This window comes from Cotesia typhae, unplaced genomic scaffold, assembly GCF_013202065.1.
Source record: "Cotesia typhae breed Kobodo isofemale line unplaced genomic scaffold, CoteBio_Ctyphae scaffold_13, whole genome shotgun sequence".
Lineage (NCBI taxonomy): Eukaryota > Metazoa > Arthropoda > Insecta > Hymenoptera > Braconidae > Cotesia > Cotesia typhae.
In genome coordinates this window covers 14,496,417-14,520,832 of record NW_027423774.1, presented here as the reverse complement: position 1 = coordinate 14,520,832, position 24,416 = coordinate 14,496,417, and the positions used below count along the sequence as shown (strand labels likewise).

At 28.3% G+C, this 24,416-nt stretch overlaps 5 protein-coding genes across 6 annotated transcripts; 3 read left to right on the top strand and 2 right to left on the bottom strand.

Moving 5' to 3' along the window:
• Nucleotides 1–128: 128 nt before the first annotated feature.
• LOC141534716 (uncharacterized) lies at nt 129–2,479 on the bottom strand. 2 transcript variants are annotated; one of them, XM_074254245.1, is made up of 4 exons: nt 2,108–2,479; nt 975–1,268; nt 773–884; nt 129–680 (listed from the first exon to the last, which is right to left on the bottom strand). In XM_074254245.1, the coding sequence occupies exons 2-4, from the start codon at nt 1,220–1,222 to the stop codon at nt 558–560; spliced, it is 483 nt and encodes a 160-aa protein (XP_074110346.1). In that variant the 5' UTR covers nt 1,223–1,268; nt 2,108–2,479; the 3' UTR covers nt 129–557. The 2 variants fall into 2 exon arrangements, with proteins under 2 accessions (XP_074110346.1, XP_074110345.1); XM_074254244.1 differs by having other exon boundaries at nt 975–2,479.
• LOC141534715 (uncharacterized) lies at nt 2,074–5,011 on the top strand. The gene is made up of 4 exons (XM_074254243.1): nt 2,074–2,080; nt 2,176–2,284; nt 2,451–2,679; nt 3,522–5,011. The coding sequence occupies exons 2-4, from the start codon at nt 2,186–2,188 to the stop codon at nt 3,704–3,706; spliced, it is 513 nt and encodes a 170-aa protein (XP_074110344.1). The 5' UTR covers nt 2,074–2,080; nt 2,176–2,185; the 3' UTR covers nt 3,707–5,011.
• A 1,871-nt stretch (nt 5,012–6,882) lies between these two features.
• On the top strand, nt 6,883–8,486 carry LOC141534089 (uncharacterized). The gene is made up of 6 exons (XM_074253228.1): nt 6,883–7,084; nt 7,175–7,284; nt 7,364–7,574; nt 7,655–7,826; nt 7,929–8,047; nt 8,117–8,486. The coding sequence occupies exons 1-6, from the start codon at nt 6,883–6,885 to the stop codon at nt 8,371–8,373; spliced, it is 1,071 nt and encodes a 356-aa protein (XP_074109329.1). The 3' UTR covers nt 8,374–8,486.
• Nucleotides 8,487–12,434: 3,948 nt separating this feature from the next.
• Nucleotides 12,435–14,051, top strand: Borr (borealin-related). Its single transcript, XM_074253402.1, has 2 exons — nt 12,435–12,535; nt 12,621–14,051. Exon 2 carries the CDS (start codon nt 12,821–12,823, stop codon nt 13,688–13,690), a length of 870 nt encoding a protein of 289 aa, XP_074109503.1. The 5' UTR covers nt 12,435–12,535; nt 12,621–12,820; the 3' UTR covers nt 13,691–14,051.
• Nucleotides 14,052–19,158: 5,107 nt separating this feature from the next.
• LOC141534171 (uncharacterized) lies at nt 19,159–23,080 on the bottom strand. Its single transcript, XM_074253346.1, has 5 exons — nt 22,904–23,080; nt 22,020–22,117; nt 21,729–21,933; nt 21,182–21,661; nt 19,159–20,916 (listed from the first exon to the last, which is right to left on the bottom strand). Exons 1-5 carry the CDS (start codon nt 22,977–22,979, stop codon nt 20,804–20,806), a joined length of 972 nt encoding a protein of 323 aa, XP_074109447.1. The 5' UTR covers nt 22,980–23,080; the 3' UTR covers nt 19,159–20,803.
• Nucleotides 23,081–24,416: the final 1,336 nt, after the last annotated feature.

The following is a 24,416-nucleotide window of genomic DNA, read 5'->3' as shown; positions in this document are numbered from 1 at the left end:
TAGTAGTAGATTGAATATTGATTTCAAGGGAAATCAATAATTTCTCAAAATCCTCTTCATAAATGATTGGAATATGCTCTAAATCATCAGTTAACAAGTTGATATCTTGAGGTATTGAAGATGTTTGGAAGTATTCCAATTTAGCCGTCAAAGTCATTTATATGATTATTCTTAGTTGAATTTGACTACCAAGTATAAAGTGAAGCAACAAGAAATAAGTAATTTACAGTAATTTCAAATTAATATATCCCTATGCTTTTTTTGTATTTATAAAACAGATTAAACACTATATAGACTAATGATGTTTTGAACTTACGTTGATTGAGTCAGAGGTTAGTGGCCATGTTTGTTGATTGTTTGATTTATCAGAACTTTTAAGAAATAAACTAAATATCTCAGCTAATTAAATGAGAAAAAGAAATTTACTTGGTTGAATAATGGTAGTATTATTATTAATTTGATATGAAATAATTAAAAGTTTATTTTATTTTTTGGAAAAAAATATAAATAACAAGTGAATTAATAACTACTTTGCGACAACTATCAACTTTTTTAGTTCAGCGGTTAATAAAGGAACAATGATAAGGTGGAAGAACCCATATACTTACGATAACTGAATCAATTGCATTGTTGTTAGGCAAATTAGCAGTTTGTTTTTTATATTTGTCAAGTCGTCGTTTCTGTAAAGGTATATTTATTAGTACTTAATACTTAGTATTTGCAGTAACTACTAATGCCAATAAAAATTTCATCAAATATTTATTTGCTTTACCTTGTCAGAAAAATCATGGTCATGCTCAGGATGGAATTTGGTTATTTTAAGCTGTTGTTTATTTTTTGTAACACGTAGAACCAAATGAGCTGGACACAGCTTTACAGTTATTCTGTAAAATAATGAACATTGAATAGTATGAAACTTAGCGTATTTAATGTTTAACTTATATAAATTTTTAATATAAAAAGTAACAGCTTACTCAGGATGTTCTTTTGTAAACGCCTTCAAGGCATTAGTTTTTGGATTTATTTCACATTTTAAATATTTGCCGTCATAAATTAAGTCTTCGTTGACTTCTTCACCAGCTTTTGCGGAGGAAAGTGTTGAACTGTTCAACGTGTTAAAATTATAACCGGTACTTGAATTATACAATTTCAATTTATCTTCAAACTCCTTGTAGCTATTAAATAAATCTCCCGTCTTAAATATCAACTGATTACAAGCCATATTTGACTTTATATTAATCGATATGTACTTATTAATATAATGGACGCTGAACAAACAAAAAACTCGAAGATAAAATGGCGTACAATTTGGAAAAAAGTGATCTACTTGTAAAGGGATACTAAAAGTGAATGACTAATAGTAGATGTCATTTTGAGTATACGAATTAAAATTAAAATAAACTGTACTGACGATCGATAAAATAGGTTCCGAACATGTGACTCCTGGCGACATTTAAATACTACATGAATTATACAAATGGTACACTGGTTTGTATTATCTTTTGACTATTATCATAGCTGAAATATACGTGTTAAGATGGTAGTACTGACATGATAATAATAATTTGAAGAAGCTCAATTTACGAAATAATTGCAAAAAGTTTTGGCCAAGCGATTTATATTGGGATAAGTATACAGATTCGGTAATAAAAGGCTAATTGATTAGTTGGATGTTAAAAAATCAGGAAATTTTTTAAAGTAAGTAGACAATAAATTAGTTCAAGCATTAATTGATAATTATTTCAATAAGGGTTATGTTACTTAATTATTTATTTATTTTAAATAATATTATAATTTTTTTAGATGGAGCCTAGTCAACTGTTTTATGTCGGAAGGAAATTTGACAGCTATGAAGCCTGGGATCGTGTGTTTAAGAAATATAAAATAGATAATAAACTTAAATTTATAATCGGTGACTGTCACCGGTTAAGAGTTGATCGGGGTGTAGAGCAATCAATCATTAATACATTTGTATACAATGATGTACGATATGATTGTAAATTCGGTCGTAGTCGTGTATCTAAAGCGATTGAACGTGAAACCAAGTAATCAAGAACTATTATTATTTCTAATATTATAAGTATCTTTTCTTTTATTCAATACTTACTGTTTATCTCTAAAATGTTTGCAAGTTAATATCTCATAAAAAATTTAAAACCTATGTATTCTTTGCAGCACCTGTAAAATGGAATGTCCGTGTTCTTTGACTCTGGCGTTAAAAAACTTTAAGTATCCGGAAATCACGAAATTACATTTGGAACATGAAAACCATGAAACTACAGCAGTAAGTTATTATTTCTGCACTTTTTGGAAAAAAAAAAAAAAATTAAAATATGATAAATATTTTAAAGTATTGATTGTATGAATAAAAATATTATCTACATTAGTATTTAAAAGTATGACATTGAAATATCTCTGTCTAAAATCACTTTTCAAACTTGCTTTTTCAGCTCTTCTATGACATATACTCCGAGGATAATAAACTGACTGCAACAGAACAACATGAAGTGGAAGAGATGTTAGGTTTAGACGCTAATAAAAAAAAAATACAGAACTGGGTGGCGCATAAATATAATAAAACCCTTGAATTGAAAACCTTGCATAACATGAAAAGCAAGTGTACGAACTCATCGGCGAATGATTTACTCTCAATAGTTGAACTTCTGAAGACAACTTACAGTAAGCGCTTATTTTGTACTTATCAATTATTTTTGTGTATTTGTGTACGTCTGAAACAAACGACAAATAAGACTATTCATAAGCTTTTCTAACTAAATTCTCCGATAATACGTAATACTTATACAAACTTACAAGCGATAATAATTATATTTGCATTTAATACCACGTCTGTTTTCTACATAATTACACACATGCACGGAGAAAATTTAATTCTGTTATTTCGATATTTAACTTCTAATTTTAATTAATAATCATAAAAGGTATTAAAATGTTCGACTAGCTAAGAAATTAGTTTTACAATTAAATAGTTTCAATTAAGGCTGGGCCGTATTAAGTTGACTCTGTATATTCATTGTTAATAATTTTTAAAAATCCGTTTTAATTAGAGTCATCTTGGACTTCTAAGTAAGTTTGTAGATAATTTTTTATTCATAAATTAAAAAAATTATTTTAATTAATACTTGATAGAAGCTTTTACAAGAAAATATAGCTGTATTTGTAATAGACATTGTTATAGCTGCGATCAACAATAATTTCGCTACTATTTTAAAAGTTGTTTTTCACTGTTGAAGTTTGTAAGAGTTCATGAGCAAACAAAACAGTGTAAAAATAAAATATATTCTCCGCTTTGGCATTACATATTCATAATACTAATTATAGACTGTTACGTTATTCTAAACATTGATTTAAATATTAATAAATTCTTTTCTTATAGTACCTTCATTATTAATATGTTTTTAAATATTTATTATCATATAAGTCATAAGACTTTTAAAATAAGTTTTTTATAAATCTTGACCGTTCCTTTAATGTCACATTTAATAAAAATTTTTAAATTGTAGATGCAGATATTCATGTTTATAACGATATGGAATTATCAACTTGTAAGGGTATATTTTATTCGACTCCAGAAATGAGAAGCGATTTCCAAAGATGGCCGGAGATAGTATTTTTAGACGGAACATATAAATTAACAAATAATGCAATGACTATGATGATTTTGTTGGTAGAAGATGGAAATGATTGAGGATAAGTGGTTGGAGTTGGCTTGTTGGCCACAGAAGAACTCGATGTTATGGAGTGGATGGTCAACACTTTCAAGAGAAGCAATGAAGAGTCTTGTAAAAAAGTACAATGTTTCATGACTGATAAGGACCAGGTTGAATGTAATGCTATTAAAAAGTATTTTGAGGGGATTCCAACTTATATTTGTGTTTTTCACTCTTTGAAAATTTTCAAAAAAGAAATAAATAAACCTGATAAAAATTTAACGAGTGAAAAAAAAATCGAAGTAGCTAATATTATAGAACAACTTGTATATGCTTCTTCTGAACAGGAATATAATGAATTGTATCTTCAATTGATTTTCTCTTCATCTCCAGAATTTATTGATTATTATAATTTAAACTGGCATAATATTAAAGATCAATGGACAGTGTATAATATAGCAATCAATAGTCTCGGAAATAATACGAATAACAGATTAGAATCAGTAAATAGCAAAATAAAACAAGTCTGCAAAAAGAACTCACCGTTAAGTATAACCATTAAAGATTTTTTGAATGGTATCGCAGTCACAAAACTCAAAGCAGAATGAGAACTGCAAAACAATTTTTCAAAAGACCAAATCGTCGTTTTGAGGACAGTGCAAAACAAGAATACTTAATTAGGTTGTCGAATTATGCTTGCAATAAAGTTTTTTTGGAAATAGAATCTAGTATAAAAATTAATTGTACAGATTACGATAAGCTGACAGATACATGTAAATTTGGAAATTTTAATACGTCAGTAACAACGTGTCAATGCCCTTTTTATATTTCCATGCATTTACCTTGTCAGCATATATTTGCAATAAGACGTGCTTTAGATCTAAGCCTGTATGATGAATGTTTTGTACAGAATCAGCGGTGGATCAAAGAGAAATTAATTTCGCAAATCTTCACAACTACAAAGGGGAACACAATAGACACAATACAATCTCCTATTTTGGTAACAAATAAAAAAAAAAACAAAACCTCTATCAGTAAATGAAAAAAGGAAAATTGTTAACCCCTTAAGTTCAAAGCTTGTTGATATTATCAGCATAAGATGTGGCGAGGATTTTCAACAAACTATTGCTGTTGTCCGTGACTTAATTGAAAAATTGTCAAATGGAATGAGAGTTAAAGTCGTAGAAGATGTGATTGGTGATTTAGAAAATAGTTTTAAGGAATTATCAATTACAGAAACAGAAGAAAATAAGAGTGAAATATTTATACAAGACGATAAAGCTGAAGATTTAAGCCAAATAAAAACTCCAGCAAAAATAAAAATCAGAGGACGTCCGAGTGGATTTTCAGATACAACAGTACGCTATAAGAAGAATGTTTAATTATTGTTTAGCAAAATTGTTCTTAATTAAGAAAGTATATTGTTTTAATATAAAATATTCCAAAAATAAATTTTCAGTAAATTATTATAAAAATATTGTATGTGAAAGATCTAATCTCTGTTTACCTCGTACTCAAGTACGTAAATTATTTATTTCAAGAGCAAATATCTTTGGTTCTGGGATTTAAAAATTGTTAAATCAAATATTTTTTTTTTAATATTTAATATTAAGTTAGAGATATATACGATTGTTTAGTTTTAAACTTCAGCTACATAAAAATTTAAAGATAATTAAAATATACAGTGATATATAAATTCATTTGGCTCTTTGAAATTTTCGACCACTTTTTATTGTGTACAGTTTTATTGGATTTGAAAATTCGATTAATGAATTTTCTTGTACTTGGCCTTACTTCCCATTTTTGGAGGTGATTACGTTACTTATAATATAAATATATATAAATATAAATACATATATGTTCATGAGTAATCGGTATAATTTTAATAATAGCAAGGGAGGAGGGAGTCATTTGAACCAAAATAAGTTTAGCAATTTTCAATTATTGTCATTAAAACTAGATATAAATTTTTTTTTTTTTAGAATGACAGTTTATTATGTCTACTATGATTCTCCATACAGATTTAACGTTCAAAAATAACGAGAAATTGCAGGAATGGTCCGTTAGGTAGACCGATTTCCGGATTTTTTTATGTACCTGAAGTTCTGAACGTTTTTTCGGAATCTCATAAAAAAAAAATTTTTTAACGAGGAGGCTAAAAATCGTTTTCTAGCATTCGCAGTGCATGAATAACATAACAATCCCGAAAATACCTACACCAATCAATGAAACTGATTGAAACTTTGAAGCTAGCATTTCTCAGAGATACTTGTGGTAGTGTCGAATACTCTACAAAAAATAATCAGTCTTTTATCCGATCCGGAAAGACCCCTTTATCTAACCTAAAGACCGTAGAAGTATCAAAAAATCCGGAAAAGAACAAAAAAAATTACTGCGAAGGTCCCCTTGAAGCTGATGCTGCTCACGGATATTCGTAATAGTGCCCTACACTGTACAAAAAATCATCAACCTTATATCGGATCCGAAACATCCCCTACCTACCCCAAAGACATAAGAAATATCAAAAAATTCGATAAAAAAAATATTAACAACATCCTTTGCAGCTAAATAAAAACGTTCAAAACTTCAGATATATATTTTTTTTTATATAATATTTGATTGTTTACGCATAATCCTAGTGTATGTAAAATATTGAAATAAGTTCATAAATGATTAACCCGTCAACTTTGAACATTTTTCAATTAGTTTTTATTATAAAAAATACCACAAGTGCTAATATTTGACAGTTTTTTTTAAATTACCTGTTTTTTTTATTTTCAAAAAAAAAAATTAAAAATCTTAAAAAATTTTTACAAAAATTATCTCTCTTAATTTTTTTTTTTTTATTTCTAATAGGATTTTTCAAAATTTTATTGAATAATTTAATTATTCAAAATTTTTTGACACCTTAGCACTCTTTAATTATTTTTTTTAATTACTAATAGAATTTTTCAACAATTTTTTTCATAATTTAATTGCTGAAAAATACTAAAAAATTTTTGAAAAAATATATCTCTTTCATTTTTTTTAGTTTTCTTTTTTTTTTTATAATTTTTGATAAAATTTTTAAAAAATATTTTTCGGTATAAGCATTTCCAAATAATTAGTAACCAGAAATATATTTAAAAAAAAATCTGGTAATTTTTTTGGCGCCTTCGCATGTGCGCATGGGTAAATGGAGCTCTTGCGCATGATGGCACATTTGCGGTCAGATATGGGGCGAATGACCATTTTCCTGTGCGCATGTGCGAAAAAAGGTAAAATAGCTAATTTCATGTGCCGTGTGCCGTGTGCCGGTGCCCTGTGTCTCGGGCAAATAGCCACAGTCATTTGCAATAGTTACTTAGATCATAATTGTTTAAAAAAATATAAAAATCATCATATCGATGAGAGTCATTATTGCTATCCTTTACTAGGTTAGTAACTTATCAATTTTTTAGATTATTAAATAAATAAATAGTACAGCAACTAACAATATTCATCGTTTTGATGTATTTAATTTAAAGAGGATGGTGTTACAATAATTCGGCGTGCTTTATTGGAAAATGGACGTGAGGAACTTATTACGGAGAAAATTTATTCAGTAAGTAAAGAAAACAACAAAACCTCTGGCAATGTAAGTATTTTAAAACTAATTTAAGTGTGATGTTTCAGTAGACTTGCATAATTATTCCTATTAACAATATTAATTTTAGTTTCAAATTCCTAATTCCAAAAATAAGAAGTTAAAAACAAAAGCGCAATTTTCTGTATCGCCAAATAAACGATTAAATGATACTGAAGTCGAGTTGTTAATAAATGAGGTGCAAAAAAGAGTTCCTCTGTGGAACCATCATGTTCCCCTCAAAGAAAGAAACCGAGAAGCTGTTTCAAATTTGTGGAAAGAGGTTTCAATGGCATTGAAAGGTTAAAAAAATCTAATTTTTATTGCTTTCTTTTTTTTTTATCTCACATTTACCTTACGCTCTGCAAACTAATTTTGACAGATAAGCTAGATGCTGAAGAATGTAAAAAGAAGTTTAAATATATTCGAGATACTCATCGTAAAATAATTCAAAATGAAAACAAACCAAGTGGTTCATCAAGGGTCGATTCTACTGATGAATGGAAATATTACAGATGTTATGAATTCCTACGAGATACTTGCTTAATTCGCCCGTATGTATGATCATAAATTTTAAATGACGATATTATGTCGATAGATTCTTTTAATTACAAATAAATATAAATTAAATACTAAATCGTAATTTTCAATTGCAGAACTAGAACAAATGTAGATGAACATGCTACCGCTGGTTTTAATAACGACGGAAGCTTTAATAATGATTCATCAAATGCTATGGACGACAGTTTTGACGAAAGTACTGACCAGGATAATAGTAAATATATTTTTTTTGAAATTACAAGTCACTAAGAAAATATTAAACTAAATTTCCTAAATTTTTTAGAATCTGCCAATACAAAAGGAAAAAAACGTCAGGAAATTGCGAATTCTGTAAATGCAATCAACCGTATCGCTGATATTATTAGTAAAGATAAAACATCAGTCGCTCTACCGGCGCCGCCAAAATTGGATCAAGTTGGTGGATTTTTAATCGGTATCGGCTATCAGTTACGACAACTACCAGATGATGTCCAACTGCAAACCATTATTAAAATTTTACAGTTGATTCGAGAAAAAAATAACCTATACGTACAAAATTAGTGAAACAAATAATTTACATAAGTATAAGCGTTAAAATATTAAAAAAGTATTTCATTGATATTAAGCATTACATTTTTATACAAGTTTGATATTAAAAATATATTTATCTATCAGTAATTGTTTTTTTTTATCTATTTCTTGGCTAAATCCTCCTTTAATTTTGAAAAATAATAATAATTACAAATTTTGCATTCACAATATATATATATATATATATATATATATATATATATATATATATATATATATATATATATATATATATATTTAAATACAAGGCGATTTTAATAGATTTTGACGGTATTAAAAAGATTTTTACAATTTAAACTTTACGATTATATTGCCAGGGAACAGCTCCTTCGGCATTAAAGTATTCACAAAATTCATCTCGAACAGCTACTGCAGATCTGCTACTGAAATTATTGCCATAAGCTGTTGTGTCTTTGAGAGCAGAATCGTTAACTTCATGCCTCAAATCTCTAGAAATTATACCATCAGGGCGTTCTTGATCAATTACTAAGTTAGGTGGGATGTAAACATCATCTTTGTCATGCTTGCGAAGCCAATTATGCAAGCATATGATTGCTTGAATCATATCGATTGTATTCTCAACTGTAGCATCAATTGGTTTTTTTAGAATCCTCCATAAACTCACTATGATCCCGAATGAATTTTCAATAGTTCTGCGTGCTCGACTGAGACGATAATTATAAATACTTTTTCTTTATTCAAACCACTTCTACCAGGATATGGTCGAAGTAAATAGTTTGTCAATTGAAACGCCTCGTCTCCCACAAGAACATATGGTTGAAGTATTCCATCTACAGTTAGCAAGTCTGGTTTTGGTATGTTCATGTCACTATTCTCAAACTTCTGACCCATTGCTGAGCTCCGGAAAATCCCTCCATCACTTCTTCTGCCGTAAGCACCAATGTCAACGAGAGTAAACAAATAATTAGCATCACAAACTGTCATCAATACAATGCTGTGACTATTTTTATAATTGTAATATGAAGAACCTGCATTATCAGGACACTGCAATAATAATAATAATTATTATTATTATGATAATAATAATAATAATAATTATTATTATTATTATGATAATAATAATAATGGTTTAACATAACTCAGATATACACATGAAACTAATTCATTTATATGAAATAAAATATACCTGTATGTGTATATGTTTCTCATCGATAGCTCCAATGCAATGTGGAAATTGCCATTGCTTTTCGAATTCATCAGCAATTTTCAGCCAATGAAATTCAGTCAAAGGATGCGGTAATACTTTTTCTTTAAGACAACTCCATAGAGCTTGACAAGTTTCGACAATTATATTTGCTGTTGTTGTTAACCCAACTAAATACTGATACGACATCGTTGACATTGAGTCACCAGTTGCTAGAAATCTAGAAATTAATTGTTATTATGGTACAATGATGACTACGCTAAATAAATTATCAACTATTTTGAAAAATTCTTACCGCAAAGTCATAGCTAGTCGTGCTGGAGCTGAAATAGGCTCTCTTACAACTTTTTGTTTTGATATTTTCGGGCCAACTAAACATAGAAGCTCTTCAAATTGGACTGCTGTCATTCGGATGTAATTTTCAATTTTTTCAGAATACGAAGAAAGAGTTGGGAATATGGCCTCAAAAAAGCCATAGTCTCGCCGTAATTTGAATAAAGGATGAATCCAAAATTTTTTTTTACAATTTTGTATAACTAGTTCATTGCATAATAAAGCACTAATAATCCTTTTGCGCCTAATTTTTTTTTTATTTCAGCTTCACGGATTATTTTTTGACACTGATAAATCCACAATTGATAATCATATTCACCTGCCATTGAAATTTTGATAAGTTACTTAAATTTGATGTAATTATTTCATTAATGTTTAACATTTATTGTTGTCATAAGTTATTTGTTTACAATTACCATGTGTTTATTATAAAAATTAGGTTAAGGACTAGCTTCGAGGTATATCTCGAGATATCGACTTTTGATATTCATACATTTTTTTGCAGCTGATTTTTTTAATTTGACGCTGGCGATTGACGCTGCACGTGTTTTTATTCATTTCAGCTAGGTGGAGCTATAGTTTGACGCTGAAAGCTAGTGTCAAGCGTCATCATGAGGTTACAACTTAAATTATTATTAGTTGACTATATACATTTTCAGTTATGCTTGTAACTATGGCGGGTAGTGTTATGTCGCAATAACTATAATGCTTTGGGTTGCATCTGGCAGGTGATACTACTTGTCAGATAAAACAGAATTTGAATAGGTTAATTAGTTACATTTATAATTTAAATTTATATTTATATTTTATATAGATTTAGAATTTCTATTTGATTTAATTGCTGAGTTTGGTCGTTGAGTGCACACGTGTCTTCGAAAGAGAAACTTTAATCTCAAGAAAATAATACAAAGGAATATAGTATTAGGTTCTGAAAAACCATAAAATCTTCGAGTAAACACAGAACATGTCCTTGCCACATTGACAATTTCAAGTCCTTAAAAGAAAAGCCATAAAAGACACGTGTGGAAAGTCAACGGTCTCTTGTTCTCTAAAAAACAAGGCACTTCAACTGAATTTAACAACAAATAAATAAATAATAACTTATTTATCCACTTTATTTTAAGTAACTAAACATAAAAAAAAAAGTGTGTGTGCGATTCACACATGATAGAAGTGAAACTTCAGTAAATCGACAAAAGAATGAGATGAATATATATAACAAGGGTAGAATAATTACACAATTTAATTGTCTAAAAATGAAAGTATTTTTATTAATTTTTTACATCATAAATTGTATATAAAATTAATTTTAAAAACTCAAATTTTTTTAAATTATTTAAAGTTAAATGATGAAAATTAGTATTAATTATTGGTACTTACAATCATTATTTACCAAATTATATCCCGTTAGGGCACTATTTTGTTGCTGAGAGGGGTCTAAAACAGAAAAAATAAATAAGGTTATACACATAGTGTATTGAGGTTATATATATATATAATCCATGATCAGTATAAAATAAAAATCAAATTTATTGATTGAAAAACATTGAAATATTAGTTTATACTTAAAACAGGATTAAAAAATATTTACACTGTATATATGTATGGATTTAATGTCACAATGGTTTTAGACAAATTTAATTACATATTAGAATAATTGAATAGTAAATGGTATTAAATTGAATTTAGAAATGATTAGCAAATATTTAAGTAAAATCCGCATCTGATATAATTTATTGAGCAGATAATACTTTAAAAGCCTTTTAAAATTATAACACGTTAATTGATTCTAATGAATATATGTTAATTAAATTATAAATAATAGATAAGGATAATCATTGTTAACAACGATCTGATATTATGTTATCATTACTGTCTGTACCTCGACCAGGTTTTCTGTGGTTTCCCTAGGTCGCTGTGCTGAATTTAAAGCCAGGTAAATACAGGTACATGAATATGTAAGCCGGCCGCAGCCGCAAATAATAAGTGTTATATAAAAGTAAGTTTATATAAGTACATGTAAGATAGTATATTACGCACTATGTATAAGGGTAGTTCTAGCAATAGTATATAAGTGTATACGTGTAACCACAGTGGGGAAAGTGAAGCTGAGGAGTCAGAGTTGAGACTTTGTGACTTCACTTCTCCCCGAGAGCTGTAACTATTCACTCCATCTCTCCGATTTCTAAATAAACATCAACATAAAGTTCAATTGAACTCTTATCATTTAAAAATCATACCTTGCCACACAATCTCAATCAGTAATTCTTTAGTATATTTCAAATTAAATTATAAAATAAAATCCCGCGTGACAATAAACAACCCACTTGTCCACGAGGTGTCATCATCAGCGAATCTAGTAACCTCGCAGGACATAACAGTAGAGGTACCTGAACCCTCCATACTTGTAACGCTACCACGTGATAATGAAAAACTACTTCGGTTAATTATCCAGTAAAATACTAAAAAGACTGACCGTACCAGTTGAATGTTGAACGCACTCGACATTCAGTTACACAAAAGTGTCGCTGTGTAGTGTTGTATACTATTTGTACTTGTTATGTTATTTTAAAAATTATTACCGTTGAAAATCTAAACTTACTGACATTGAAACTTGAAGGAAAAGAATTATTGGTAACTTTATTTTTTTTTTTCATTCAATAGCTTACAATAAAGACTTCTTCTTTGTTATTATTAATTTTTACCTTTTATTTTTCAGGTTTGAAAAATTTATAAAAGTTATTTTGCTGCATTTTAACTAATCTAAAATTAAAAAATTAGAGGTTATAGTCCATTACATTTAAATTTTGTAGAAATTTATCAGTGATTATTAAAAATATTCATGAAAAAAAGATAATTTCAATACTTGTAAAATATATTGGTATTGTCACAACTTATTTAAAAACAATTGTCGATAAAATGCCGCGAACTAAACAAGTTCGTAAGCGAAGCTCAAATAATGCAATCACGGATGAATGTGATCTATTGATTAAAGATTGTGACAAAAAAGTATCAATGCTGGTTCGTAACTCAGAGGCTACTTTTAAATCCATCATTGATGGTATGAAAAATCAGATTAATACGGCATTATTTCGTATACCACCCGAAATACGCAAAATTACACTAGGTGAATTAGTTAATCTTGATAGAGTTTCAGATGTAAGTCCAAATGAAGATACTGTTAATAAAGAGCAAAAGCGTAATGTTACCGTACCGCAGTCATCAATAAAATCAAAAAAAATTCTTAAGCGACAAACTGCAACATCTACTGACGACGGATATGCTACTGAATCAGGTACAAAAAAGAAGTCTATTCGCCACGTATCAAGATTAGAGAGTACTGAAGTAAAATCACATGCAAGTCGAGTTACCCGTAGTGGATCTCGAAGTGAAAGCCGAAAATTGGAACGATCATCATCAGTATCTAGTAACAGAAATACTTCTAAAACAAAAACCGCTAAGAAAATGTTTACTCCTGCTACTAAACAGCCAATGGACAGTCGTGCCATTACTCCAAAAATTGAACCAAATACTCCAATGAATATTTTGCGTCGGCCTCGTGAAGGCGAAGTTGTTCTAAGTATGCAAGGAAGTCCATTATTAGTATCTGCTGTGCCTGAAGATCGTATGGCAAGTGTTAATGTTCCACTCCAAAATGGAAATATGATATCTCTCTTGCCTAAGGACGGAAGATTACGACTTTCTACTTTACCTGGATTGGACGAGGAATCAACAAAGCAGTTAAAAATATTGAAAGAACATCTTGAAAAAGTTATTGGAAATCAATAATCATATAAGGGTTTTATAAAGTTTAAAACATTCACAGTTTATAAGTTTTTACGGACCTGAATTTCAAATGTCATTATTACCCTTAGGGTGAACGATTTATAACATCATTATTTGTTAGAAAAAAATCTCGACAATGGAGCGTCAACTAAGCATATTTAAATTTAATAATTTTTCACCAAGGTATTTATATTCTGTTGTTCGTTTTTTGACTGATGAATTTAACTATTGTGAGGAATTTGTGTAACAATAAAAATAATTTTTTCTTTTTTCATCTATTTTCCTAAGAATCTTTAAATTAAAAAATGTAAATTAAAATGGGAAATCTGAATTTTATAATAATAACCATGACAATAATTAATATTGAAAAAAAAATTTTTTTTTTTTATAATGTTATACCAAAATATTCCTAATAACAATCCAAAATTAGGCTCCCCGCCTTTATTAATCCGCAAAAATTACATATGTTAAAATTTCTCAGCAAAAATTTGTTATACAAAAATATCTCAAGTACAATAATTTTTCACCCCTATATTTATCTCAATATAAATTAATCTGACGAAAATTAATCATCATTTACGAAAATGCTTATATATCTTCAACAATAAAATGGCCCTTTAATCATGGTTTTTGTGTGTATTTATTCGACATTAGACCAACACATACGCTTGATACCATGTTACACCCTTTTATCATGGTTTTGTGTGTGTTTATTCGAAATTAGACCAACTCATAGAATAGAATGAAGAGAAGAAGAAACAATAACAATGTCTAAGGTATATAATAAGCGTATGAAAAATTTTGGTCTGAGAAAATATATTCGAAGATTTTTTTGCCATGAGAAAATATTGTATAAAAAATTTTTTCTGAAAAATTTTGTCGTAGGTAATTATTGCATGAGAAATAAAAGACGATCACCCCAAAATTAAAACTCGTTTAAAAAAAAAAATTTAAAAAAAAGAATTGCTAGATAAATCGCAAAAAACTGAAAAATTGATTCAGCTAATTTTTTTAACTTCCCTTTCCCTTTCCCCTTGACCAAACTTAGATTTTGAATATAACTTGGACCGATTCGAACAAGTAGATTTTGAGAAATCTCAATAAAACTATAAAAAAATTTTTTTTCAAATGTGGTTTTTTTAGAATAATTTTTAAACGGCTCTATCGATCGAGTTCAAAAACAGCTCTTAACATCAAAAGATCACGTCGATTACCGCCAGTCCGGTCAAAATCGGTTGATTCGTTCGTGAGTTGTTATCGAAAGAAAACCAAAAAAAGCGTTTTTTTTTTAGTCACTCCGAAATTCCGGGTTCGATCAATTTAGACTCAAAGATTGTTGACGAGGCTTAAAAAACTGCGTCGTATGCTGCCAACTGCGTGAAAATCGATTAATTCATTCAAAAGTTATTGCGGTTTGAAAATTCAAAAAATTGTGTTTCATTAAGCTGATATTAGAGCTCTGAGTTCGGAGAGCTCAAAATGACACAAAACTCATTTTTTTGAGCTCAAAGAGTACAAAAACTTAATGTGTAATTTTGAACGCTTGCGTACAAAATGAGTGGGAAGCCAAGGGATGCCCCTTAGGGTCAACCGTCGCCCTAATTTTTTGGATAATTATAAAATGAATTTGTTCTTTTCGTTTTCTTAACTTATGAATTATCAGTTATGGATACGAAAGAACAAATATTTAAGAATTATTTGTGTAAAATCTATATGTTTTTCGGTCATAAGTCAACTGAGCACTTTTGAGGGTTATATAATTTCGTAATTGTTCTACTAAAATTTAAAATGAGAATAAATTTATTTTTATAAAGAAAATTAAAAAAAAAAAGTTTATGTAAAAATGAGTAATTGAAATCCTAGTATAAAAGTCGGAAACACCCATTTTTTCCGTGATTGAACTTATAGTTTATTAACTTTTTTAAGAGACTATTCTGGTTTAGAAGCTTTGGAAAAAATCGATTTTTTTCATATATTTTCAGTTTAGACCTTGAACATGCTGATATGAAGATATTTCGAAATTCTGGTTATTTTCAGAATTACGGTTATCAGATTATCGCTTACTACGGAGTGTTTTTTAGGAATTTATTTTTTATTATTAAAAGAATATTCCAAAAGTTGAATAAAATAGGACAAAAACATTGCTTTTTCTCACCGCTGTCATTTGATGAACATTTTTTTTTAATGAAAGCGAAGCCCCACTTGGTCACCATGCAGTTTTTGGAATTTTGAAATTTTCTTTTTCATTATTGTACATTTCTTTTATATTGTTCAAGTATAAAATTAGTAATAAACAAATTTTTCATATTTCTTATAGCGCCCGAAAAACACCTGAAATTCAGGTCTCAGATAAAAATATGTTAATAAAGCATTTTAATCATGTGTTACATCTAGTTTTCACAATCATATTCGATCGGTTATCCAGTGAAGCAGAAGAGTATTAGGTAGTTTTTATAAGTAATTTTTTTAAATTATTTAAATTGTTTTTATCTAAACCTTGTAAAACGTTTAGAATTTCCTGTATCCTCGAAAATTTATGAATGAAAAGTATGTAAAAAGACTCTTCTTAATAAAATGTAATCTTGTATAAAAATTTCAAGTCAACTCATCGGCTAGTATACGATTTTTGTGGTCATAAACATACAGAAAGTGAATTTGATCTACAAATGTAGATGTAGGTATATGTAGGAATAGTTCGCCAAACATTCAATTTATCACTTGGTAATAATTTATTTTTCATATAACCTGCATTGGAAATGCGAGTTTCAATGCCTGTTGAGCCAACCGAAACTAGTCAATATCAGACCAATGCGACTGTTGCCGGGCAGGAATCAATCATTTTCTTTCCAGCGGGCACAAAATGACGATTTTCTCCCCGCGAGATACCAAGTATCCTGTTACGTGAATGTGGAACGCTTCACGTAATAATAACCGTAACTCCTATTCTTTACCGCTTCACAGTATTATTTAATTTTTAATTTGTAAGTTGCAGCTTTATTTTCAATCCTATCAATCGTTTCTTTATTTTATGTCTTTATAAATGTCATTTTAACCGTTAACTGTACTGACATATTATAATTCTGTTACTAAGCATAAATAAAAATGACAAAAGAATAGTATATAACACACCTAGGAGGCTTTCTTATTTACTTCCCGTGGAATGTATACTATTTTTTTGCTCGACGAAGGCAGGAAGCGGCAACTTCGTTTAGCACAGCGGTAATATATAATTACACAGAAAAAAAATGTTCTTGAATCATGTACATAATTTTGAAGAACTTAATCTTCTTGATTTGAGTAGAAAAATTTTTAGACTAATAAATTTTTCTCGATTTAAGAAAATTTTACTTGATTAAAGAATTTTTCGTCTTGATTTAAAATAATTACCCTCTTCAAAATTATTTTCTTAGTTCAAGAATATTTCTCTCGAATCAAGATAATTTTTTTTTCAGTGTAGACCTGAAAATTGGCCAGATCCAATCATATATAATTAGATATAATTACATAAAATTATATACAGTTATTTCTATAAAAACAAAAAAAGTTAAGCGTGCGCGGGGATCGAACCGGAGATTTGACGCTTGAAAATCTAACACACCACTTGTTTACCAACGAGACTTGCTTGAAGAACAAAGTTTGAAATAACTACAAGCAATGCAAATCGTATACATAATCAATTTTTATAAGTTAACTTAATTAATAGAGTTCCATTATTTCATTCAAAAAATACTATAGTTTAAAAGATTATTAATCATTGGAGTAGCAGACTCTGAGATAAAAACAGAGAATGTTTTATAGTAATCACAAAATACCCACTGGAATAAAAAAAATTATATGCAATTGTATATGATTCATATATATATATATATATATATATATATATATATATATATATATATATATATATATATATATAATCACATATGATTCATTTTCGTATTTGATGAATATTTATTACCAGTTAATAAATATTTGTTAACAATTAACAAATATTTATTTAAAATCAAAAGCAAAAATAGCAATTTTCTTTTGACATTTTTTATAACCCGATGGCTGGAATATATAGCTGTAATACACGATAATAATTCAAATCACTAAATAAATTAACGATTTTAATATTCAAAAGTATAAAAGATAATTTGATGACTAGTTCTTTGACTTTATATTATTGCACGCATCACGCGTGAGCGTGTGGAAGTACCTTACTCTCAAAATGTCGCTATGAGACGATTTTGCAATATAAAATCGTTGATATGTCCCAATTTAGAAACTAAGTCAATAAAAAAAGACCATTTCACAGCTGAAATGGAAGTAGATTTCTCGAATAAAAAAAAAACTACTAGAATTGGATACAAATAAAATCTGGAAAACAGTTGACCCCAAAGGCCATCACTGCAACTTCCCGCTAATTCCATATCTCAGCACTTAAAACTGCACTTATGGTGTTTTTGAGCTCAAAAATATAATTTTTACGTTATTTCGAGCTCTCCGAGCTAAAAGAGTTGGCTGTTCTAAGCTTTTGAGCTCATGAGTCTGTTAGAAGTTTAATAAAACACTGTTATTTAAATTTTCAAACTAAAATTATTTTCGAATGAATCAACCGATTTCCACATGGTTAGCAGCATTTATTGCAGTTTTTCGAATCCTCAAAAATACAATTTGTATGTTATTTTGAGCTCTCTCTAGAATAAAATTTTCGATTATTTGTTAAATTTAGACGATTAATAAATTTAAATAAATTATTAAAGAAACTATAATTCTTTAGTCCAAAAAAATTTTTAGGAAAATAATTTTTTTTGCATTTCTGCACATTTCATGAAAAAATACGTCGGTTCCCGAAAATAAATTTTTTTTGTATCATTTTTGTATGAAACGTGCAGAAATGCAAAAAAAATTTTTTTCTTAAAACTAAAAATTTTGTTTGGACTTAGAAAAAAAAATCTGGAAAATGGTTGACCCTAAAGGCCATCCCTGCAACTTCCCGCTAATTCCATGTATAAACGCTTAAAATTGCACTAATGAAGTTTATGAGCTCTTCGAGCTCAAAAATATAATTTATATATGATTTTGAGCTCTTCGAGATCAAAAGTCTGATAAAAGTTTAATAAAACACTATTTCTTGAAATTTCAAACTGTCATAACTTTGGAATTAATCAACCGATTTTTACGCGATTGTCGGCAATCGATGCAGTTTTTCATGTCCTTTAAAAGAACCACAGTGGAGCTGACAAATATGTTGATTACTCATGGATTTAAATCTTTCAACATTTATTGATATCGATGTTTCGCAGTAGGGCTTCTATAATCTTTTCACTACTTCCATTATTAAAGATTATTTTTAGAACGTGTTTTGGGGGAAAAAAATGAATTCATGAGCTAGTTTCATGACATGCAAGTGCACAGGAAATATTAATTAAAAGATATTACTCAAATTGTATAATTTACAATAATTATTTTCCAAGCTTATTAGATTAATTGAACAGTCTTTCATCATTTTATTAAATTACAGTTGCAGAACTAATTATATAAACATAGCGTTTTTTTCTCCAATAATTTGAATCAATTATACAACATTTTCTTGTATGTGAACTATTTTAATGACATTTTTTTAATAATTTACGGTATATTAATTTTTTTTTTTGGTAAGTGATAATTGAAGTCATAGTTACGAAACAATCAATCGTTATTCATTAATATTATTTAGTATCTTTTAATAATTTTGAACAAAGACAAAAATTTTTTTTGAAGTATAATCAGGACATAGTGATTAGTTGAGGATCATGAATTTTTTGTTCATACAAATCATTAAGAAGAGAAAGTGTTGGTAAATAGTCTTTTTGAAAAATGATTAATTAAACGAAGAAAAAAAAAACTTTTACATCGAAAATTTAAATACACTAAACAATCGTTAATAAAATTTTGTAACTATTTTTTTTTTTATGAAAGATCGTTCCAAAATATGATTATCATATCTAGAGATTATTGACAAATTCGAGTTTCTATAGAATTACAGATCCTTGATTTAAATTTGTATTCTGTTTCTCTAATATTTTCGAACTATGGAAGAATAAATTAAGTATAAATATATAATAATTAATTAAAAAATACTCAAGTAGGAATTTTAAGTATCGAATGCCTTATTTATATTTAGTAAATATCTTTCTCGTAGAAAGGCCCAACTACTTTTATCATTATTACTTCATACATATTTGTATACTTTTAATTTAAATATATATTTTAAATGTTAATAAAACTTGTACTGATTTAAATTAATATATCATTTTTAAAATTATCATTGTTAAAGAACTTTAATACTATGAAAAGTAAATAATATATATTAAAAATCACGAAATTAATGTGACCATAACAAAATATTGCATACCTTAAGCGTGAGTGCAAAGGTAAGCTATACTATCGCCTGAAAATCATATTTTTTTTAATATTGAGTAAAATTCAAAGTAATATAAGATTAAAAATTAATATTATTTGAAAATAAACGATCATGTGAAATAAATACGTATTTTAATTTTTATAAAAATTTGTTCGTTTTAATAATATAATATCGGCTCTTGGTTTTTTTTTTTTTTTTTTTTTTTAGATTATCTCTAGTTTCATAAACAAAGAATATAAGTGTGCTATTTTTTTGGAATGTAAAATATTACGTGCTTGAATGTATTGTTTTTTCATTAAATTTTTTTTGATTTGTAGTTTATTTTTTTTTATTTTTTCAGCAATAAAAATTCCTTGGTAAAAAAATGTATTCTCAATTGATTATTTGAATAATTATAATTACAGAGTACGTCATTTTTATAATAATCAATTTTTAATAATTTTATTTATAAAATAAAAACAGTGAACTTAATTAATTTCTTAACAAGCCAACTACTGCAGTGGTTAGTTAAAAAATGATAAATAAATAATTAATCGATAAATTCATATACATAGTGAAGAAATTGAAATAGAAAACACTTGATATCAATTTACTTAATAATCTATGATGGTGAAATGACGCACAATGTTTGAAGAAAAAGAGCAACTTTTTGTATAAAGTTGATAGCTCGTCAATATACGAAATCAATTTATTTATAATCAATAAGCCGATACTCATCGTAAAATTTAATTTGATTCGCCGTTGGTTGCTATCTTGTATTTTGTTTGTTGTTGTACAAAACTGTACATAGTCTGCAGTGGTACATGAAGTAGTTCCACAATTTTTATGAAGTTTGGCTCTGTATAATGTTTAATAATTAATATTAATTAAATTTGTATGTTTTCGAAATAGTAACGTATAATCACAATGAAATCTCCAACTTTATTATTGTTAAAAAGGTAATACAGCAACATTCCCAACAAAATATTACTATTTTGCAAGGAATAGTCTTGTTTACTGAGGCGCATTTCAAAACTTTGATTTCACAAATTAAAAATTTTTTCTGTCAAAGTTAGAGACTTCACTGTCGATTTATTGTTAATATACATCCTTATTATTCTTACCATTTTCTGGTGTAATGTATCCATGTCTAATTAAAAAATCAAGGGCAACAGGAATAGAAGTTGTTTTAAAATGAGGTGAAAGTATCCTCTCTAAACATTCATTAACTGGTAATAATTCGAATGTTTCAACTTCACCATCACTGTTACTTGGTACAAAGTCTACTGGTAATTCAAGATCATAAACGAACTCTGTATTTGGAAATAATCCTCGTTCACTTTCAAAAAAAAGTGAAACACAGCCAGCACTTTTAAGTTTTGTTAATAAATTCAATGGAATACTGCCCTCTTCTCCAGCTTCTTTTATCGCGGTTTCATTAATACCAAATCCTACGCTCAATCCTCCACTTATCATGTTATCCCAATAACCAGGCCATGTTTGTTTATTAGGACTACGTTTTTGTAGCCAAATAGATAGTCCTTTTACGGGATCCATTACGTATCCATTAATATCCACACCATATTTTCGAATTCCAAATAAACCTAAATTGAGAAATTATATATTATGTGATTGTTCAATTTAATTATGTAAAGTCCTATTTGTATTTACATGTCGCAGAACGATCCATCTTAAACAGAGCAGGAGTATTAAATTGAGCTCGAACATCATAATACTCTTCTCTCCAACCTCTTAGAGTTATAAATTTTTCACCAGCTCTCCATTCTTGTAATACTTCATTTACTTTTGCACTCCTTTCTGCATATCCTCTGAATGCTGGATTAAGTTGTACACAATCAGGTTGAACTTGGAATACCTTAAAACAGATTAAATGTTTTATACCGTTTTATTTTGTCTGAAATAGTATGATTTTGAATATAAGTTAATGGCTTAAAAATGTACTTGAGGGTAATTTAAGAGTTCTTTCATTACATCGGGTCTGACAAGACCCACTTGTTGACCATCGACAATAAATGCTCTGCATTCACCAGCTCGGAAGCCTTAAATATTCATATAATAAAAATTTATAAATAAATGTTATTTCATACGGACTAAATACTTATTTACCATTTTATAATAATATTATGACTAGATAAATGTAACAGAATTATGACTAGTGTTGAATTTATAAAAAAACTTGTGACAAATAAAAAAAAATCTAAATGATGAAAAATTGTTTATATAATGATTTCAATCGAGAAACAACTTTTCATGCACAAAATTGAATATTATTTGCTATGATTACTTCTTACACTAATAAATTAAAACACAAGAAAAATATTAATGAATATTGATAAAATATTACTTCAAATATTGAAATCAAATACAACACACACACACACACACACACACACACACACACACACACACACACACACACACACACACACACACACATATATATATATATATATATATATATATATATATATATATATATATATATATATATTTTACAATAAAACAAACGAAAAAATATTTAGATCGACTAACATAGATATTTACTATTGAACATAACATTAATAAATCAGAAGTGTGTAATTTAAATAATTAAAATACGAAAATTGAAAAGAAATCAACAATGGTTTGAACCTCGATTTATTAACAAAAATATTAAATCATTTTATGAAATGTCGTGTATAAATAAAAGTAATGGGACCTCGAAATCAATATTTTGATAGAGATTAAAATAAAACATTCATAATTTGATGAAAAACGAATATACGTACGCGAATAATCAATACCGTAGAAAAATTGTTATAATGAATGAATTCATAATAAAATACCTGATAAATAAAAGCAGTTAAATTTATTTGCAATTTTAAGTAATCGTGACATTGGTTCAGTATCAATATCAGCCATGATGCTCGTCACAGTTTGTCGTCACGTCTTAGTTCTTGCCTGTCAATCTTCGTAAATCTATCTTTTGGTGTGATACCATTTTTTGGGCAATTCACAGTAGTTACATACGCATATACATGATGAATACATGCAGGGGTGTGCGCGCGCGCGTATGCTTGTGTGAGGTTGTGTGTGTGAATGTCGTAACAATACACCTATATCAAGCAAATGCAACCTTTTACATACAGTCACAGCCAATCGTGACATGGAGATGCTGAAGTAGGACCGTGTAAAGCGTCATCTACAGCTTGTATTTTATTTTTGATTTTTTGATACAGTAAAGTCATCATTTAATTTAACATGAAAAATAAAGACAAATTGATTTAATAAGACCTATCTATGGAACATTGTATGTAGGTTTTTAAAGTAAAGAACGTATGTAGACATAGCTGTTTAGTTGATTTCAGTTTTTTTGGGTAAGTCCATTTAATTAATTTACCTGTCAGAACGCGGTAGGACGCTACATATGCCGAAAAATAAGTATTATTGGCGCGGGACACTTTGAAATTTGTTTTGATACTAAGTTCATTACGGTAAAATATCTTTGAAGTATAAGAACTAGATAAATATATTTTAGCATTGGATACAATTTTATCTCAGATTAAAAAACTGGTCCTAGCAAGTAAAATGAAATTTTGTCTTAATTTTTGAAGTAAAATTATAAAAGCATGCAATCATAATTTTTATAGCTTGTTTAGATGGAAAACGTTTTGATAAAGTCAATTTTTTACTCTAAATTTTACTTCATACATTTGTAGAGTCCAACAACCAATTAGAAACGGATTCGATTTTCAATTCGTTTCAATCCGAATAAATACTTTTAAAAAGACGCTGTTTTTCAATTTGCCCTCTGATAGCCAGCGCTTTCTCAGAAAATAGTTGACTCCAGCAGTTACGGTTAATTTAACATCAAGTTGGTGGTAATTCTTTACTCAACAACAGTTATAAACAAGTCTACGAAAATCTACGGCCGCAATTTGAATACAAGTTAATAATCAAACTTGTAGTTAAATTTCCTTTCAAGTTTACTACAAATTGACTGAAATACTTGTACACCAAGTTTTGATATCTATTTGCAGAGTAACTTATAGGTACCCTGATAGCCACCTTATCTATAACTTACTGTCAATCTACGTCCGCAATTTGAAGCAAACTTGACGGAAAGAGTTGGCAAAGCGAGCGATTACCTATTAGTTACCTATAACTTACTCTGCAAATAGACGTCAAAACTTGCTGTACAAGTATTTCCTTCAAATTGTAGTAAAGTTGAAAAGAAATTTAACTACAAGTTTGATTGTTAACTTGTATTCAAGTTGCGGCCGTAGATTTCCGTCAATTTGCTTACAACTGTTGTTGAGAGAAGAATTACCGCCAACTTGATGTATAAATTAACCGTAA

Excerpts from the sequence above, each read along its gene's own strand:
- LOC141534089 (XM_074253228.1), top strand. The coding sequence starts at position 6,883 with ATGGGGCGAATGACCATTTTCCTGTGCGCATGTGCGAAAAAAGGTAAA. Across the intron at positions 7,575-7,654 it reads GGTTTCAATGGCATTGAAAG|ATAAGCTAGATGCTGAAGAA; the intron begins GTTAAAAAAATC and ends TAATTTTGACAG. Across the intron at positions 8,048-8,116 it reads AAGTACTGACCAGGATAATA|AATCTGCCAATACAAAAGGA; the intron begins GTAAATATATTT and ends TAAATTTTTTAG.
- LOC141534171 (XM_074253346.1), bottom strand. The coding sequence starts at position 22,979 with ATGGCTGATATTGATACTGAACCAATGTCACGATTACTTAAAATTGCA. Across the intron at positions 21,934-22,019 it reads AACTCTTAAATTACCCTCAA|GTATTCCAAGTTCAACCTGA; the intron begins GTACATTTTTAA and ends ATCTGTTTTAAG. Across the intron at positions 20,917-21,181 it reads ATACATTACACCAGAAAATG|AGCCAAACTTCATAAAAATT; the intron begins GTAAGAATAATA and ends AACATTATACAG.
- LOC141534715 (XM_074254243.1), top strand. The coding sequence starts at position 2,186 with ATGGAATGTCCGTGTTCTTTGACTCTGGCGTTAAAAAACTTTAAGTAT. Across the intron at positions 2,285-2,450 it reads AAAACCATGAAACTACAGCA|CTCTTCTATGACATATACTC; the intron begins GTAAGTTATTAT and ends TTGCTTTTTCAG. Across the intron at positions 2,680-3,521 it reads ACTTCTGAAGACAACTTACA|ATGCAGATATTCATGTTTAT; the intron begins GTAAGCGCTTAT and ends TTTAAATTGTAG.
- Borr (XM_074253402.1), top strand. The coding sequence starts at position 12,821 with ATGCCGCGAACTAAACAAGTTCGTAAGCGAAGCTCAAATAATGCAATC.
- LOC141534716 (XM_074254244.1), bottom strand. The coding sequence starts at position 1,222 with ATGGCTTGTAATCAGTTGATATTTAAGACGGGAGATTTATTTAATAGC. Across the intron at positions 885-974 it reads TTTACAAAAGAACATCCTGA|AATAACTGTAAAGCTGTGTC; the intron begins GTAAGCTGTTAC and ends ATTATTTTACAG. Across the intron at positions 681-772 it reads ACCATGATTTTTCTGACAAG|AAACGACGACTTGACAAATA; the intron begins GTAAAGCAAATA and ends ATACCTTTACAG.